General features: G+C 55.6%; 1 protein-coding gene across 1 annotated transcript; it reads right to left on the bottom strand.

Moving 5' to 3' along the window:
* Nucleotides 1-7,586: 7,586 nt before the first annotated feature.
* CES2 (carboxylesterase 2) lies at nucleotides 7,587-14,919 on the bottom strand. The gene is made up of 12 exons (XM_013005175.3): nucleotides 14,820-14,919; nucleotides 12,873-13,077; nucleotides 11,900-12,041; nucleotides 11,165-11,298; nucleotides 10,830-11,085; nucleotides 10,352-10,450; nucleotides 9,923-10,063; nucleotides 9,706-9,786; nucleotides 9,288-9,432; nucleotides 8,862-8,996; nucleotides 8,259-8,331; nucleotides 7,587-7,910 (listed from the first exon to the last, which is right to left on the bottom strand). Exons 1-12 carry the CDS (start codon nucleotides 14,881-14,883, stop codon nucleotides 7,751-7,753), a joined length of 1,635 nt encoding a protein of 544 aa, XP_012860629.3. The 5' UTR covers nucleotides 14,884-14,919; the 3' UTR covers nucleotides 7,587-7,750.
* Between the last annotated feature and the right edge of the window lie 418 nt (nucleotides 14,920-15,337).

Below are 15,337 nucleotides of genomic sequence, written 5' to 3'. Positions count from 1 at the left end.
ACCTCTGTGTTTATATGATTTGTGTATTTTCTTTTTTTAAAAATCGTTTTATTCGGGGCTCATACAACTCTTATCACAATCCATACATAAATCAATTGTGTAAAGCGCATTTGTACATTCATTGCCCTCATCATTCTCAAATCATTTGCTCTCCACTTGATTTGTGCATTTTAGAGTTCAGTTAGTTTAGTTCCCAGCCAGAGGCATAGGGATGGAAGAAAGTGACTATGAATTGCTGGATGATTTCTCAGAACGGGTGATGGAAACATGGGGAGCAGAAGCTGCTCATCGGCACTGTCCCCGTTCACACCGGCCGGACATTAGCTACCCCTCTGCTCCTGGCTCCTGGTGCTCTTAGGTCTTCTTTAGAGGACTTTCAACATGATGGTCTCCTTCCATAATCTCCTCCTCCACTTGGGCTTAGATATTCTCAAGACCTCAAATGAGATCTGCTCCCAGGGTCTCATTTTTCAGCTTCTTACAGTTAGACTGCCCAAGCCCTCTGCCTTCCTTCCTAGCTCTGTGCACAGATCTGCCACGCCCAGCACTCAGTGAGAGAAGCAAGTGCACTGGGCACAAAACCAATAGAGGCACTCACCCTCAGAGTTGTGTAAGTGCAGAGTGAATATCGCCTTGCATTTTGTAACCATGGCCACATGGCCCTGTGGCCTCCCCTCTCTTCAGAGTTCTCTCGGCACTCTCAGCATTTACTACATCTCTTCCTTCAGCTGCATACACAGCTTGCAACCTCACAGCAACCTCCCTCTGGCCCTCTTTGCCTCATTCTTCAGCTCTTGTTCACAGCAAGGTCAATAGCACCCCCATGTACTAGGTTCACTTTCTCACTTTCTAGCCTCTACCAGGACTTGTCCTTCCTCCCAATCAGCAAGACCCGTTGTGATAGTTAGGTTTTCTGTGCCAACATGGTTCCCATAGGAACAGGTGGGTGGAGTTCAGACTGTCAATCAGGTTGCAGATTGATTGGCCACCAAGATAAATGGCTTTATGAGGCCAGTCTCCTTTTCTCTTTCTCCCTGTTGATAGACCAGTGTGTTGCTACCTGAGCTAGTCCTTTACCTCAACCGTGTGCTGCACTACCCATGGGCCGAGCCAACCCGTGGACCGTGTGGCTGTGCCATGGGTTGTGTGGCCATGCCGTGGGTGGTGTGGCTGTGCCATGCATGCCTAGAGCTTGAGGCTCCATCAGGACCTGCTTTGCTAATGCTGCCTTACTATTGGCCTCTGCTACGTCTGGACTTCTCATCTTCCTGTTGTTGCCGCTCCATCCTGCCGCTCCATGTCTGCTGTCTGTGGGCCAACTCTGCTTGTCTTGCCTAAGGGAAGATTCTGCTGTCTGCTTCCTCGGCCTTGGACCAGCAGCCGGTGTGATTTGAAGGACCTTCAGTACGTTAACTGTCCCACTGTGTGGACTAATTAGCTGTTGTATTCCTTCTTGCTATATAAAGCTTATCTATCTATCTATCTATCTATCTATCTATCTATCTATCTATCTTCTATCTATCTATCATCTAATCATAAGTGTCCTGGCTTCATTTCTCCAGGGAACCCTACCTTAAACGTCCATGTCTCCTACTCAACACACCTGTGTGTGGCCATTGAAGGTGCAATTATTGGCCACAAGGAAATAACTCATCCAAAAGATAAACAGACCACAAGAAACCTGGCCTTTACAAAGCTGAGGTCAGAAGAACTAGATGGTGCACAGGTACTGCTGACTGCTCTGAGAGGGATAACCGTAGGAGATCCTATGTAGAATGGGAGAAAACATGGTAGAGAATGCACAATCCTAAAATAAGCACAGCAACAACCACAGGTTTACCGATTTAGAGGAGACTGGTGGAACGTGTAAGACGATGGCCCTTGTGGTTCGGGCCCATCGAGTCCTCTCCGACCCCGTGGCAACCTTATGCACAACAGAAGGAAACACTGCCCGGTCCTCCACCATCCTCACAAGTGTTCTTATGATTGCCGACCCATCTCCGTGAGGGCCTGGAACGGAGCTTACCCCCACGGCTCAGCTATCTGCAGGATGGTAGCCATGCACATCAGGTGAGCAATCACATCAGAGAGGGACATGGGCTTTAGAACAATCAACCATAGGAGATCCAAAGGGCAGGGGTAAAGCTCAGATGGGTAGAAGGAATGGGAGAGAGGGAGGGATGGGAAGGGGAAAGATGGAGAAGAAGTGGGAAGCATGCTTGTTAGAGTGTGGGGGTTGCACTCAACATTACAAACCCAGATTGTGGAAGGGAACCCCAATCTGTTCTGTGATCTTTCTCCTGAAATCACCATAAAAAAATAAGAGAGTACATCTGTAGCTACAGACAGGGCTATTCACTCTTCTTCGCCAGCACTGTACTTCCAAAGCGTCCGTTCTGCAGTCTTTCCTATCCGTCACTCCCGCTTTCACGGGAGGCCTTTAGACACACTGTGGTTTCAGGCAGATGCATGGGAGGCCTCCAGCTGACGTCTCAGTGCTTGTGGGGCACCAGCCCCCACAATCGAATGGGTCCAAGGGGCAGTTGTGCAATTGCAGGGTAAAAGTAAAGAGACATCAGACAAGATAAAGCATGCAAGTGCTCACCTCCGGGACCGCCACGCTTTCAGGAGCCAAGTCTGCGCGGAGAGAGAGAATATCTTTCCAACCAAGGCTTATAGACACTCCGGGGGTGTGCAACCCCCCCTAATTACAAGGAGCTACATACATAGGTAACAAAGTGGGCTGTACCCTAACCCTAAAAGTCCCTGGCTACATAGGAAGAGTAATCTCACACCAGTGCCGGGGGGCAGGTCAGGGGGAGTGGCTGTCTTCAGAGCCTAGAGAGCAATAACACACGTCTGCCCCTATAGATAAAGCTGCCGGCTACCCAGAAAACAGCCATGTGCTTGTAAGAGGTAACTTTAAGGGAGCACTATGATGGGAAGATATAGTGGGGAACAATATTAATTATGAGAATGTGATTGGGACTCACCTCCAACTCTTAAGGATAAAGGCCTCCCTCCACCCCAGAAACCAGCCTGCCAGGCCCCTTAATATATGAGACTAAAGGACTCACCCACATGCACTCTCTTCTGGTTATCTCCTTCGCACAAGTTCTTTAGTGCTTTTATAAAGGAGCCTTTTTGCAGCTGGTTTGCACAATGCAAGGCGCTGTTTCATTTCCCGACTCTTGCCGCGGTGGGTGTTCACTGCCGATCCGGGTAAAATGGAATCATGGGCATCTTCCGTCTCTTCTCTTTTTATCACGACGCTGTCTGCTGGTCCGTTGTCTGTTTTTGCTTACTTTCCATGGAGTTGTAATTCATACGGAAGGCAGTATTCTTCGGTTTTCAAATCATCCTAGTGTTCGGCAAGCAAAGTGGCTTGGGTCATCTGCATCCAGCAGGTTTTGAACGAGTCTATCACCGCTCTGAGTCACGCTCTTCTTCAGAGAGCCAGCCTCGTGTTGGCACACCAATCGAATAAACATGGTGAAAGGAGATCACCCTGATGCACCCTTTCCCCGAGTTCAAACCATTCTTTATCCCTTTGCTCTGCTGAAACGCTTGCCTCTTGGTCTCCGTACACAGGTCTTGCAGGAGCTCAATGAAGTGTTCTGAAATTCCCATTGCTCACATCATCCCTACAATCCACACAGTCAAATGTCTTTTGAAGTAAATAAAATCCAGGGAAGCTTTTTTTTTTCTCCCTGGTACCATCTGCTTTCAGCCAAGATCTCTCTGACATCAGCAAGGCTACCCCTTGTTGAGTTGGTTGATATGGGAGGCATCTTGGGAGGATTGCAAAGGATCTAATCGTTGATTTGGTTAGTCTTCTGAAGCATGAGCCACCAGCATTGGAACACAAGACTCTCATTGGTACAGCGCAGGAGGTATTATAGAGGTTTAGGGAAATTGGCACATTAGAGTGGATTTAAAAACATGGTGCATGGAACCCTGTGGGGATGAGTCGATTCAAATTAGGTGTATGGAACCTTAACAAGGGGATTGGCCCATTTTGCCATACAGCCTGGCTTAAAAGTAAAGCCAGTAGAGTGGGGGTGGGATGGCCTCACCACCAAGAAGAAAAACCAGGACTAGAGTGTATCCTTTGGATCTGGGGTCCCTACACTGAGCACCGCCTAGACCCAAGGACACAGAGAGGCGTTAGCATTGAAGAAGGAGTGAGATGGCTGGAAAGGACAGCCAGGGCAACAGAGCCGTGGCAGTATCAGGATCAGGAAACCACACAAGGAGCTTCTCTGAGAGAGGCAGCTATAGAGGGCGAGCCAAGCCGCAGAGAGAGCGAGGGAGAGAGAGAGTGGAGTACCTCGAGGCAGGAAACTTGCCTCCACACACATCTCAGCAGAGCTCAAAAAGCTTTGTGTAACATTTACCTTAGCGGGGCCTAGAGAGGAGCTTTGTCATGCTGGGGACAGCGCAGCCTGTCGTCCAGAGGCTGAGCTTCAGGGCCCAGGTCTGCATGCACGGCTAGAGAATCTGTCCTGGGGAAAGAACGGTATCCCAGGCTGCACCTGCTACTTGTCCCGAATTGACCCAGCACCGTGGGTCTCTGTGTGTCCACTGCACAGAATTCTTGAACACCGAGGACAAGTGGAGAGTGCTGGGGGAGGGGCGGCACCAAGGCTGATAAAAAGGCTGAGCAAGGAGGTGGATTTGACCTCCACCTCATAGGATGCTACTTTGGACCACTGAGGCTGGCAATGACTGCTCCATTCTCTCCTCCGCCTTGCGGCGTCTGTCATCAATACGGAGTCACTGGTACCCTGACACACGGGCCACGGGGGCGTCCAGGGGTTAGAACCACTTCAGGAGTAAGTTTGACAGTTTCTTTAAAAGCTAAGCACCTACTTGCCGTATGACCCAGCAGTTGCACCCAAGAGAAATGAAAACCTATGTCCGCATAAAGATGTGTGTGAATAGCAACTTTATTCAGAATAGCCCCTCCAATCGAAGACTCACAGATGCCCATTTGTTGGTTAAACACAATGTGGTCTATCCCCACAGCGAAATAAAAGGCCAGCGGTGGTTGCCTCTCAACACGGCGGCAGGTGACGTAAAAGAAACCGGTCACAGAGCATCCCATCGCGATGATGTTCTAGCAAAGGGTGAATGGAAGCAGCAAAAAGCAATGGTTGCTGGGCCCAGGAGCCCGGACGGATTCAATGGGTACACCGAAAATGGGTGACTTTCCCTGCAGGCGGATTATTCCACAATGAAGCGACCTCAAAAGTATTAACGGTTAGCAAAAGCGCCAGGAGCCCGTTTTTGGAGAGCCGACTGTACATCAGCAGGTCCGAGGAGCCTAGAGGCATGCAGGGGCTGGCGGGGGAGGGGGCTCTCTGAAGGACTGCCTGGAGCTTCAGAAGGAAGGGAGCATCATGCACCCAGATTCTCAGAGAGCCAAGCTCCTCCCGCACAAGGTCCTCAGCCTGGTCTCCACATGTCCCGGCCTGCCATCTGGTGGCCAGAGGAGGCACGACAGGGATCTTGTCCACTCGGAACCTGGTGTCCTGTGGTTGGGCTTCACGCGGTGGACTTCGCCTTGGGAAAACTGGTGCAGCTGAAGGGCAGGGTGGTCAGAGGGAGACCCATGGGGGGTAGGGGAGGGGAGGCGGCTAAGGTCCATGGGACAAGAGATATGGTCTCTTAATGACAGAGGAAAGACAGGTCTTGGTGGAACAAAAGGCAGATTGAAGACAATTGGGCACCTTGATTGAGATAAAATCAGAAATGGTTCCTTTCTTTCTTTTTCCCTTTTTAGTTTGGGGGTGAAGCTGGAGGTATCAATGAGGTACTTGGGAAAGCCAGTCGGGTGCATGTTCCCATTGAGCAGGGTTTGGATGTGGTGGGAGGAATTCTGAAAGGCAAGGAAAGCGGACAGCGAGGCCCTCAGGGGGCCCTGAGGGGCTGTGGCCCACTCTCTAGAATATTTCTGGGCCACCTGAGCCCTCCATGACATTCTGGGAAGAACCCTGCCGAAAAACAGCATGGGCTGCTACAGTTGTGTGTGTGTAGGGAGGGGGGTGGACAGGACCATCTCCTGGCTCTCCTGGCCCCATGTGGCTTGGCCAGGCTCCAGAGGCCCACGGACATGCCCATCCTACTTCCCACAAAACTGGGGTCGGTCATTTCTGCCAGACAGACAGAAATGGGTGGGTTGTCAATGACTGTGGGGGGAGGTCAGATGCGCAGGCATTCCCTCCCCTGAAGGCAATCAGTTGCCAGACTGCTGTCTCATCCCTCCACAGGGGTGGGCCTGCTCCCTGCCTCTGGGGACAATGGACAGGCTCCTGTAGGAGGAGTTTTCACCCTACTGATAATGTTCCTATGGAGACCCAGAGACCACCCCCTAGACCACCCTCTCATTGCTGTGTAACCTATAGTGCAGCTCCTCCCTGTGACGTATGTCTCTACCTGTAAATGTGGGCTGGCATGCCCCCAAAAGGTATATAGGCGTGAGTCAGCAATATAGAGCTCTCTGACCTCTCGGACCTCTCTGACTCTCTCTCCCCCCTCTCCTCTCCAGTCCTCTCCCTTGTTCCCTTGCCCTCCTTCCCTTCCCCCTCTCTCCACGTGGACCACCAAGCTGGGCTGAGGTGAGCAATGCTACCATGTAATGTGTCTGACTGCATCATTGTAATATCTCTCATGTTCTCGATGACTCTAATATAATACTTATATATCTCAACCGTACAATTGTGCATTACTGAACCCAGAAGTAGTATTACTGAACCCGCGATCAGCGGGTGGGGGCTGGCCCCCCCCTCAGCCATGCCACTTTTAATTTAATACTACAAATGACGGAAGGCATTTCATTGGCGGGACGGTGACTTTAACAGTCTCAGTAGTTGGTGACCTTGACGATCAGGTTCTCAGAGCCCTGAGGAGCCCTGGTGTCACCCTTTCTACTGGCCACAGGCAGATATGAGGACGTGAGGGGCTTGCTGACAGGTGGCCTGGCTGAATGCTGCTGATCTTGTTTGGGCAAAAGTTCCAGAAACATCTCTGAAAGTGCAGAGGGGCCTGGAGGTGCAGGAGAGGAGAGGAGGTGGGGCGCAAGAGTGGAGATAAGGGAAGGAGGATGGGGTCTGAGGGAGGGGTCCGGGGCAGGTTTGGCTACTAACTGCGTGCAGTAGGTGCCTGGTCTTGGCACAAGGGACTCCATTTTGAACCCGGCACCTTCTTGGTTCTCAGAACTCACCTCTCATGGGCCTCCCTCACATCGGCCTCCCCTCCCCTCGCTGAAAATCACCAGTTCTGAGAACCAGATATCCCTGAGAAAGAATGTTCTTTGAAGATATGTTTACTTCACCTACCCCGGTACCTATAGATAAGATTAACGACCAATTCCCTGCATCCCTTGAAGATGTGTTTATTTCACCCGTTCCGGACCTATAGATAAGATTAATGAGCGCTTCCCTTTGAAGCCCCTGTGTGCAGCTGTGCCTGCCACCAGGGGATATAAAAACACAGCCAGAAATTCCCCTCGCGCGCGGTTTCATTAGCTCAATACCTGAGTTACTGAACCCGCCCGCAAGCTTCTCAATAAAGCCTGCTTCTAAAACTTTACCAATTGGATCTTTAATTCCGTTTCGTGCCCCAAAAACCCTTACAGCAGGTACTTGATAACTGTTTGCTGGGGGGATGCCTTATACAATGAGAGAAGGGCAGGCTGAGTGAGGGCATAAACTCCTGGCTCCTTGGTGGGGCGCCTTGGGCCAGGGCGTTACAACTCTGCATGATTCTCTTTGCCCAGGATCTTCGTCCAGAAGTGGAGCCTGCTGGACTTTAGGGCGCGGCCCACCTCAGGATGCAGGTTCAGCTGCAGGTATTGCGACTCCTGGTCAAACAAGGGCCAGTGGGGCAGCCCCTCGCCATTGGGGTTCCTGGAGAGCAGGCAGACGGGGCAAAGATCACTAGGAGCCCTGCTGAGCCCAACCCCAACCCCCTGACTGGGGCCAATGAGCCAGGTGGGCCTGAGAAGCAAAGGGTGGGGGCCCTGATGCAGCATAGGAGCTCTGAGGAGCAGGCCACCTGGTCTATTAGCCACCCAGCCTCCAGGGCCCAGGGAGATGGGACAAGAACCCAGCCCCCTCTTCCATCCTGTGGGTCCTGGGGCTGGAAGGAGGGACACCTGTAGGCTCACTGGGTCATCACCGACCAGGGCAGCTCTGGATGGATACAAGCCCCGACAGGTCGAGGTAGGCGGGGTGGAGGGGGGGGGGGCATCTCACCCATTTCGAGCAAAGTTAGCCCAGTACTTCATCATCTTCCGGCTCAGCAGCTTCTCCTCCTCAGTGACCTCAACTGCAGAGAGATCAAAGGTCCCCGGCAGGGTCAACCCCTGTCATAGCAGCACACACACACACACACACACACACACACACACACACACACGTCACCCTACCACACAGGTCACCCTGGGCCCAGCTCTCCTCTGACCCCTCTTCCAGGTTGGTCTGGAAGACAATGCCCCTGCTCCCAGGCCTGGCTCTCTGCCACCGCCCTCCAGCCCCTCCTATTGCCCCAAACTCCTAACCATCTCCCACCTCCGGCTGACCCCCCCACGGGCCCTTTTTCCGTCTTCTAACACTGGAAAGGCACTTAAGACACACGCCATGTCTGTGGTCTCTGCCCTCTCCTGAAGAAACCCACCTGGTGGGGAGGAGCAAGCTGGGAGGGAGCCCGGCTCCGACTTCCCAGCGCAAGACCGTGAACAACAGATCCCAGCCTTTTCTGAGCCTCTGCTTCCTCTGTACTTGGAGGCCCAGGCAAGGTCAAACCCCACATTCTGAGGACCGCGGAGCCTCCAAGACGCCCCGACTAAGAAGACTCACTGTTGCCCCAGGAGAAAGCGCCAAAGACGAACGGGACCTCATCGCAGTGGTCTGCCCTCACGTAGGAGGGTCTGAGGTCCTTGAAGAAGCTGGGCCGGTGCTGGAACTCATAGAAGTACACAGAGCCTCGGGAACCTGGGGTGGGGGCGGGGAGTGTCCCTGTGTCACCCGTGGTGACGAAACACCCAAGTCCAAGGGTGGCTGGAAGCTGGACCTGGATGTTGGAGCAGGGGCCGTGGGAAGGGCTGGGGGGTCAAGTCCTGACCTAGGAACATCTAACTGTGTGGACTTGGGCAAGTCACAAAAATCACTGACCCTCGGGTGCCTCATCTGTAAAATAGGGAACGCCTGTCCCTTCAGCCTTCCCTGGGACTCAGCTCCGAGCCGACCCCTTCCCAGTCAGGCTCTGGCCCCGGCTGTACTCACGATGAAAGTCTGCTACTTGGAGAGCAGGGATCACGAAGAGGAAGTCCCCCATCAGCTCGTGGAACTGGGCGCGGAGGGCCTGGGGGTCCCTGGTGTCCCCCACGTACTCCTCCAGCAACAGGCTGCCGAAGTCTGGAGACACCAGCTACCTCAGGTGGATCAGGAAGAGGGAGGTGAGGCAGGCTGCCGGGGCTCTGGGATGCAACAGTGTCAGGGTGGGGGAGATAGGTCCTGGGAGGGGTTAGGGGGATAGAGAAGTGGCCAGGCTCCCAGGAGACTCCTTGCATAAACACACACATTTGCTCATGGGGGAGACTGCACAGGGTTGGGGGGTGGGTATCGGAGGGGCTGGAACTCTCCTGCCTTGAGGCGGGAAGGGAGGAGCCCCTCGCCACCGCGCAGGGTTCAGGACCCTCACCATCTGTGCTGACATTTTCTCTACGGCAGCCTGGATGCGTTCTCGGTCCCACTCTGACTGGTTATCAGACATGCCTATGGCCTGAGGAAGGGAAGAGTCTTGCGTTGGGGGTGGGATAGGCATGGGCTACTAAGCCCTGGAAGCCACCCCCGAGTGGCACCCTGGGCACCCAACGGGGTGGGGTAGGGGCGTGTGTGAGGTTGGGGCAGGGCCTTACTTCGGGGATGAGCCAGCCATACTCATCGTTGTTGATGCCGATGATGCTGGGCACAGGCTGAAAGTCTCTGGAGGCCAGCAACTCCTGGGGGTGCTTGGGTAGGAAGGCGCCGTCCACCACACCAGGGATGAACTTCAAGAACTGGAGGGCGAGCAAAGTCAGCGGGGCAAGGCTCAATGTCAAGAAAGAGCCCGAGGCGTTTTCTGATGTGCATTGGTGCCCCCCACCCCACCCTGGCTCCTCCAGGATGCTCGTGCCCACCCAGGAAGTTCTACGCCCAGCATGGGTTGGCCTGATCTTAAGTTCTCATCAAGGGCTGCCACTCCATCAGGGCGAGATGGAGTCCCTAGCCCAAGGAGTGTGGAAGGGCACCCAGGCCTCCCTGCCCGGCACCCTCCCTGCTCCCCACTCGCCCCCATCCAGCCCCACCTTGGTGATGGAAAGAAGCTCCTCCTCACTCTTGGCCCGCAGACAGCTCACCAGGGCCTCTGAGTCCACCTGGCCACAGCCCGACAGGTTAGCCACCATCTGCAAAGGGGCCAGACAGGGGCTGACTTGTTTTTTCCGGCACGGCGGACGAGGTTATGGCCCCTCTTGGGAGCAGGTGCACCCACTCCCAATCTCCTAAAGCACCGTGGGTGGTCTCCGGTGACCTCAAAATGGTATCAGCTTCCCAGTGCTCAGCCAGAAGGGCCACCCAGCTGCCCGGGAGATTCTACCCATGCGGGGAGCTCAGCCGGCAGCTCTGGGTCACAGGGCACCCTCAGCCTCTGTCGTGGGATTCTGACCCCTGAGCTCCTCAGCCATCCCCGGGTTGGTATCGCCAGCTGCATGGAGCGGACAGACAGGGTGACGGGGCAGTCTTCGGGGTAAGGGAGGAGGCAGCTTGCTGCCATGGGGCACTCACTGTGAAGATCACGGAGGAGCTGTCGGTGAGGCCAGGCAGCAAGGCCACACCGCTCTCCATGATGGCCCTGTGGAAGAGTCCTTGGGACATGGGGGACACGACATGTGAGGACACGCTTATGCCGCCTGCAGACTCCCCAAAAATGGTGACACAGCCAGGGTCGCCTCCAAAGCGGGCGATGTTGTGCTGAACCCACTGCAGGGCGGCCACTTGGTCCAGGTAGCCCCAGTTGCCTGCCGCACGCTCGTCATTGGTGCTGAGAAGTGACAGAGACAAGGGTCAGCGGGCTGTCCTGGCTCCGCGCAGCCGCTTGGCCCGCCCCGCCCCAGCCTCACCTGTAGTAGCCCAGGATCCCCAGGCGGTACTGAATGCTCACCATCACCACCTCCTCATAGGCAGTCAGGACGGAGCCATCGTACAGAGAGGCCGTGCCCATCACCAGCCCGCCACCGTGGATCCACACCATGACCTGGGGGGTGGAGGCTCGGGTATCGTGGGACCCCCGCTGCCCAACCTAACCCCCCGACCAGGGTGCTCCTTGGGCCACCACTGCTGTAGTTCCACCCATCTACCCACACAGACAGACTCCACGAGGGCAGACAGAAGACCAAGCCTCCTAGCCTTTGGGCCTCAACCCCTGGACCGATGCCTGGCTCTGTGCCTCCCAGAACCGTCTCTGGGGAGGAACGAGAAGGGATGTTTCCCTGATCATCTCACATGCCCTTACACGCATTAAATGGAGCCCGCCCCACAGCGAACGCGTGGTGAGGGTCTCTGGTGACTTCTAAGGGCAGCGCTGGGCACCTGCTGAGGCCCCTGGACAGAAGCTGGGGGGAAGTCACAGGTTCCTCCCTGGGCCATCGAGTCCTCAGGAGCAGCTGGGGCTCTGGGACCCCAGTGCCCAGGGTCCGACAGCGACCCTGTGTAGGAAGCTCCCTCTTGAACCCAGAGAGCAAAGTGGAGACTCCCTGGTGAGGGCCCTCAATGGGCCGGGTCCAATCGGAGTCTATCTAAACTTCTGGCAGTGTTGCTCTCCCCGCCCCTGCCAGTTGGCCTTGGCTGATACTCACTGGCAAGTTGGCGCCCTCTTGGGCATGGGCAGGTGTGTAGATATTGAGGTACAGGCAGTCTTCTGACATGTTGGTGAAGGGCAGGCTCATATTCAGTACATACTTCGCCAGCTTGCTCATCCCCTCGGTGTCCTGCAGGCACCTGGCAGTCACGGCAGACAGTCAGCCATAGGCTGGGCCCGGGGCCAGAATCAGCCTCTGCCTCCACATCCCCGCCCTTCCATCACTCATCAGCCTGTCTTCCCTTGCCAATATTCTGCTCACATCGCTCCTTCCCTGAGGTCCCTTCCCCACCAAGTTGCTGACTCTGGACAAGCTTGGGGGTAGCCTGGCCTTCAGGGGGGAGGGGGGCTGTCAGATTATGGAGGACCTTGGATACCACTTCTGCCAAGACCGAAGCCTTGGGGGGAGAGGGTTCTCTGTGAGAACCGTTGGTTCATGTGTTGACAACTCCCCGCCATATCCCTAAATGCAGAGAGACTTGTGGAAGCTCACTCCTCTGGAGAAGGGGAGTGGGCCACTCCCCAGCCCGAGTCAAGATATCCATCAGTCCCCCAGGGTCCTGCTGTAAGGACATATACACATAGGAGTATCTGCTGCATCTAGTCCTGCTGCTTGGCACAGTGAGAGTGAGGGTCCCTGAGGGCCACCTCTGCTCCTCTCCTCAGGGGGCTACAGTATTTCTGCCGGAGCCAGTGGTTCCTACAAAGCTCCCAGGGCACATCCGAGCTGCTCCGGAGACACCTCTCACAGGTGAGGGACCACTTAGCATCACTAGAGCCTGGGCCTGACACCCTCCAGGTGCTGGGTTTTGAGCCAGCAATCTGGCTCCGGTCACAGACGGTAACCGGAGGAGAAGTAGGCAGGGACCCATCAGGCTGGGTTCAGAAGGATGACAAGCCCACAGTACCCTCTCCAGAGTTCCTCCTACCCTAAAGCCTGGCATTCCCTGGGCCCCTAGGGGAGCGCTTACATGGCTGGATAGACAGTCGCGTCCCGCACACCGCTCCACGGTTCAGGGGGCTGCGGGGGTGCAAACCGTAGTGCCCCCAGGGGCGGCTTGGCAAAGGGAATTCCCAGGAAGACGTGGACCCTCACTTCGGAGTCCTTCACGTGTTTGAGGCTTCCCTGCACCTGCCCCGTGTGTGTGGTCCGAATGAGGCTGGCAGAGTCCTGGCCTGTGGGCAGAGATGGACCTCAGGTTGGCGTCTGCCCCATCGGATCAGCTGACCCATCGGACCATGGAAGCTGCTGGACCCTTCGGAGCCACAGTTCAGTTTGAGGGCTCTTTTCCAACCTTGTGGCATGTGATCCTGCCCCCACTTCTAATGCACCTGCTTTCGCTGGGTCTGGCCCCCCAACCTTGACAACTGGACCATGCAAAGAAAGAGGACCCTAGACGCAGACTTGCAAGAGAAGAAAAAGACCTCCAGACACAGCGTGAGGAACGCACGGACAGAATGAAGACCGCCAGGGGGCGCTGCAAAGGCCAACGCCCGCCCGTGCTGGCAAAAAGTGAGCTGGAGACAGGATCACAGGAGGAATAAGGAGTCTCTAGTCGCTGGATCTGGGATGGCTCAGTGGAGTTTTCGCCAGAGAATTAATACACTATAAAACCTTTCCAAAAGAAGTCTTGTGCGGAAGATGGCAGTGAGTTGGGTTGGGTGGGTGGGTTTTGGTGGCAGGGGGGCTGTGCAGCCTGGGGAGGGAGGGGGAGAAAGGAGGTAGAAAGATGTGACTGTCTGCCTTCCTAAAGACTGGGGTCCTGGAAACCATGGGCCCCTCTACTCTGTCCTGCAAGGGCTCTGTGAATTGGAATCATTGCGTGGCAGCGGGTTTGGTGGCCCGGTGGTTAAAAGGCTCAGCTGCTAACCCAAAGGCCGGCAGTTGGTGGACCCACCAGGGAAGGGGGAAGGAATGGATGACAGCCTTAGAACCTCCACGGGGCAGTTCTGCTCCGACCTGGAGGGGGGCTCAGAGGTGAATTCACTGGACAGCGGTGGGTTGGGACCATTCAGCTGAAAGGCTAGGGCACACACATACATTCTTTCCTGAAAGAACTCCCCGGCTGTGTGTGAGGAAGGGCTCCTCCCTAAGGAGGAGTGAGGACTTGCTGGGGCAGAAGAGAGTCCGGTCCACCACTCCCTTGCCCAGTGTGCTTTCTGAATGTGAGTTCAGTGCAAACCTGCTTTGAAAGGAGGCCAGCAGACCCTGCCCAGCAGGAGCTCCAGGGCTGAGATTCCAGGCACACATAAGTGGGGTGGGGCGGTGGGAGGTAAGTTACAGTGCAGGGAGGACCCTGGGCAGATCCACCCCCAGAGCTCATGGAGAACGCTGGCGCTAGGACCCTGGGTCAGTTGCCTGCAAGTCCAGGGCCTTTGCCAAGGGCCCAGAGGCCGTGGCTGGGGTGACGGCTACTCTGACCCAAAGCTCGGTGGGAAGCAAGTACTCAGCAGCTCCCGATGAGGCAGAAAGAGCTGGCAACCTGGTTCTGCGAGGAATGTAGCTTCCTTGGAAAGCCCAATGGGTGCCATTCCAGTCTGTCACAGAGGGGGTTGGCACGTGCCAAAATCCATGGGGTGGCACCCATCAACTTTGGCTGGGACTCCTGGGGAGGGGGCACTCAATGGGTCCTGGGCACCCCTCTGGTCTAGGGCAGGCCGAGGGGACTTCAAAAAATTGGTGCCAAAATGGAGTTAAAAGTTATTGGAAAATGCCACGAAGTTTTTGATGCCCCTTTGTAGTATTATCAGTTATTGCTGCTGTCACCCTCCAGCAAACCGGAGGGAAATGTCCCCCAGTCCCTCCGCCACAGGAGGGCCACGCACAAGGACAACCCCACCCTCTCCGGGGGCTCTGGCCTCCCTCCCGGGCCCATCTTCCCTCCCGAAGCCTCAGGCTGTGCCCGGCAGAGCCTCACCCCGGGCCTGGACCAGGAGAAGCAGGAGCCCGCAGGCCACGGCACTCCGCCACTCCGGCTGCATGGTGCCCGCACGTTCTCCTTTCTGCCGCTTGCAGAAGCTGCTCCAGATGGCGCCTCGGCCAGTGGCTGCCTCGCACTGCCCGGGAGTTTATACTTGACCAGGAGTTTCAACTGGCCCCAGAGGGGGCGGAGCTGGTCGCCGGGGCCAACCTGGGCAAAGGTCGAGCTGGCATCTGAGTTGGGCTGACCGGCCAGGATGGGGCGAGGAGCAAGGCAGGGATTTCTGCAGCCCATCCATTGGCCCAACACCCCCCCCTCCTTCAAAGCTGAGGGCACTGCTTTCACTGTCCTGGCCAAGAAGTTGAGGGGTCTTCAAGTTGTGATTGGAGAACCCAGTGAGGCTTCCCTGAGGAGGTACTTCCATAGAAGACTTCCATAGATGCAGAAATGGGACCCACCTTGGTGTAGAGGCCGAGAGGCGTGGCTGCCCTTTGTCCTGACATGCCTCCCTGATT

Source organism: Echinops telfairi, unplaced genomic scaffold (assembly GCF_000313985.2).
Source record: "Echinops telfairi isolate 266 unplaced genomic scaffold, ASM31398v2 ScPeMD7_2291;HRSCAF=2852, whole genome shotgun sequence".
In the NCBI taxonomy this organism is placed as follows: domain Eukaryota; kingdom Metazoa; phylum Chordata; class Mammalia; order Afrosoricida; family Tenrecidae; genus Echinops; species Echinops telfairi.
This window is presented reverse-complemented; position numbering and strand designations above follow the sequence as displayed.

Coding starts and splice junctions, on each gene's coding strand:
- CES2 (XM_013005175.3), bottom strand. CDS start 14,883: ATGCAGCCGGAGTGGCGGAGTGCCGTGGCCTGCGGGCTCCTGCTTCTC. Junction 11,299..11,899: donor AAGAGGGCGCCAACTTGCCA/GTGAGTATCAGC, acceptor TCCACCCCCCAG/GTCATGGTGTGGATCCACGG. Junction 8,332..8,861: donor CGCTTTCTCCTGGGGCAACA/GTGAGTCTTCTT, acceptor ATCTCTCTGCAG/TTGAGGTCACTGAGGAGGAG.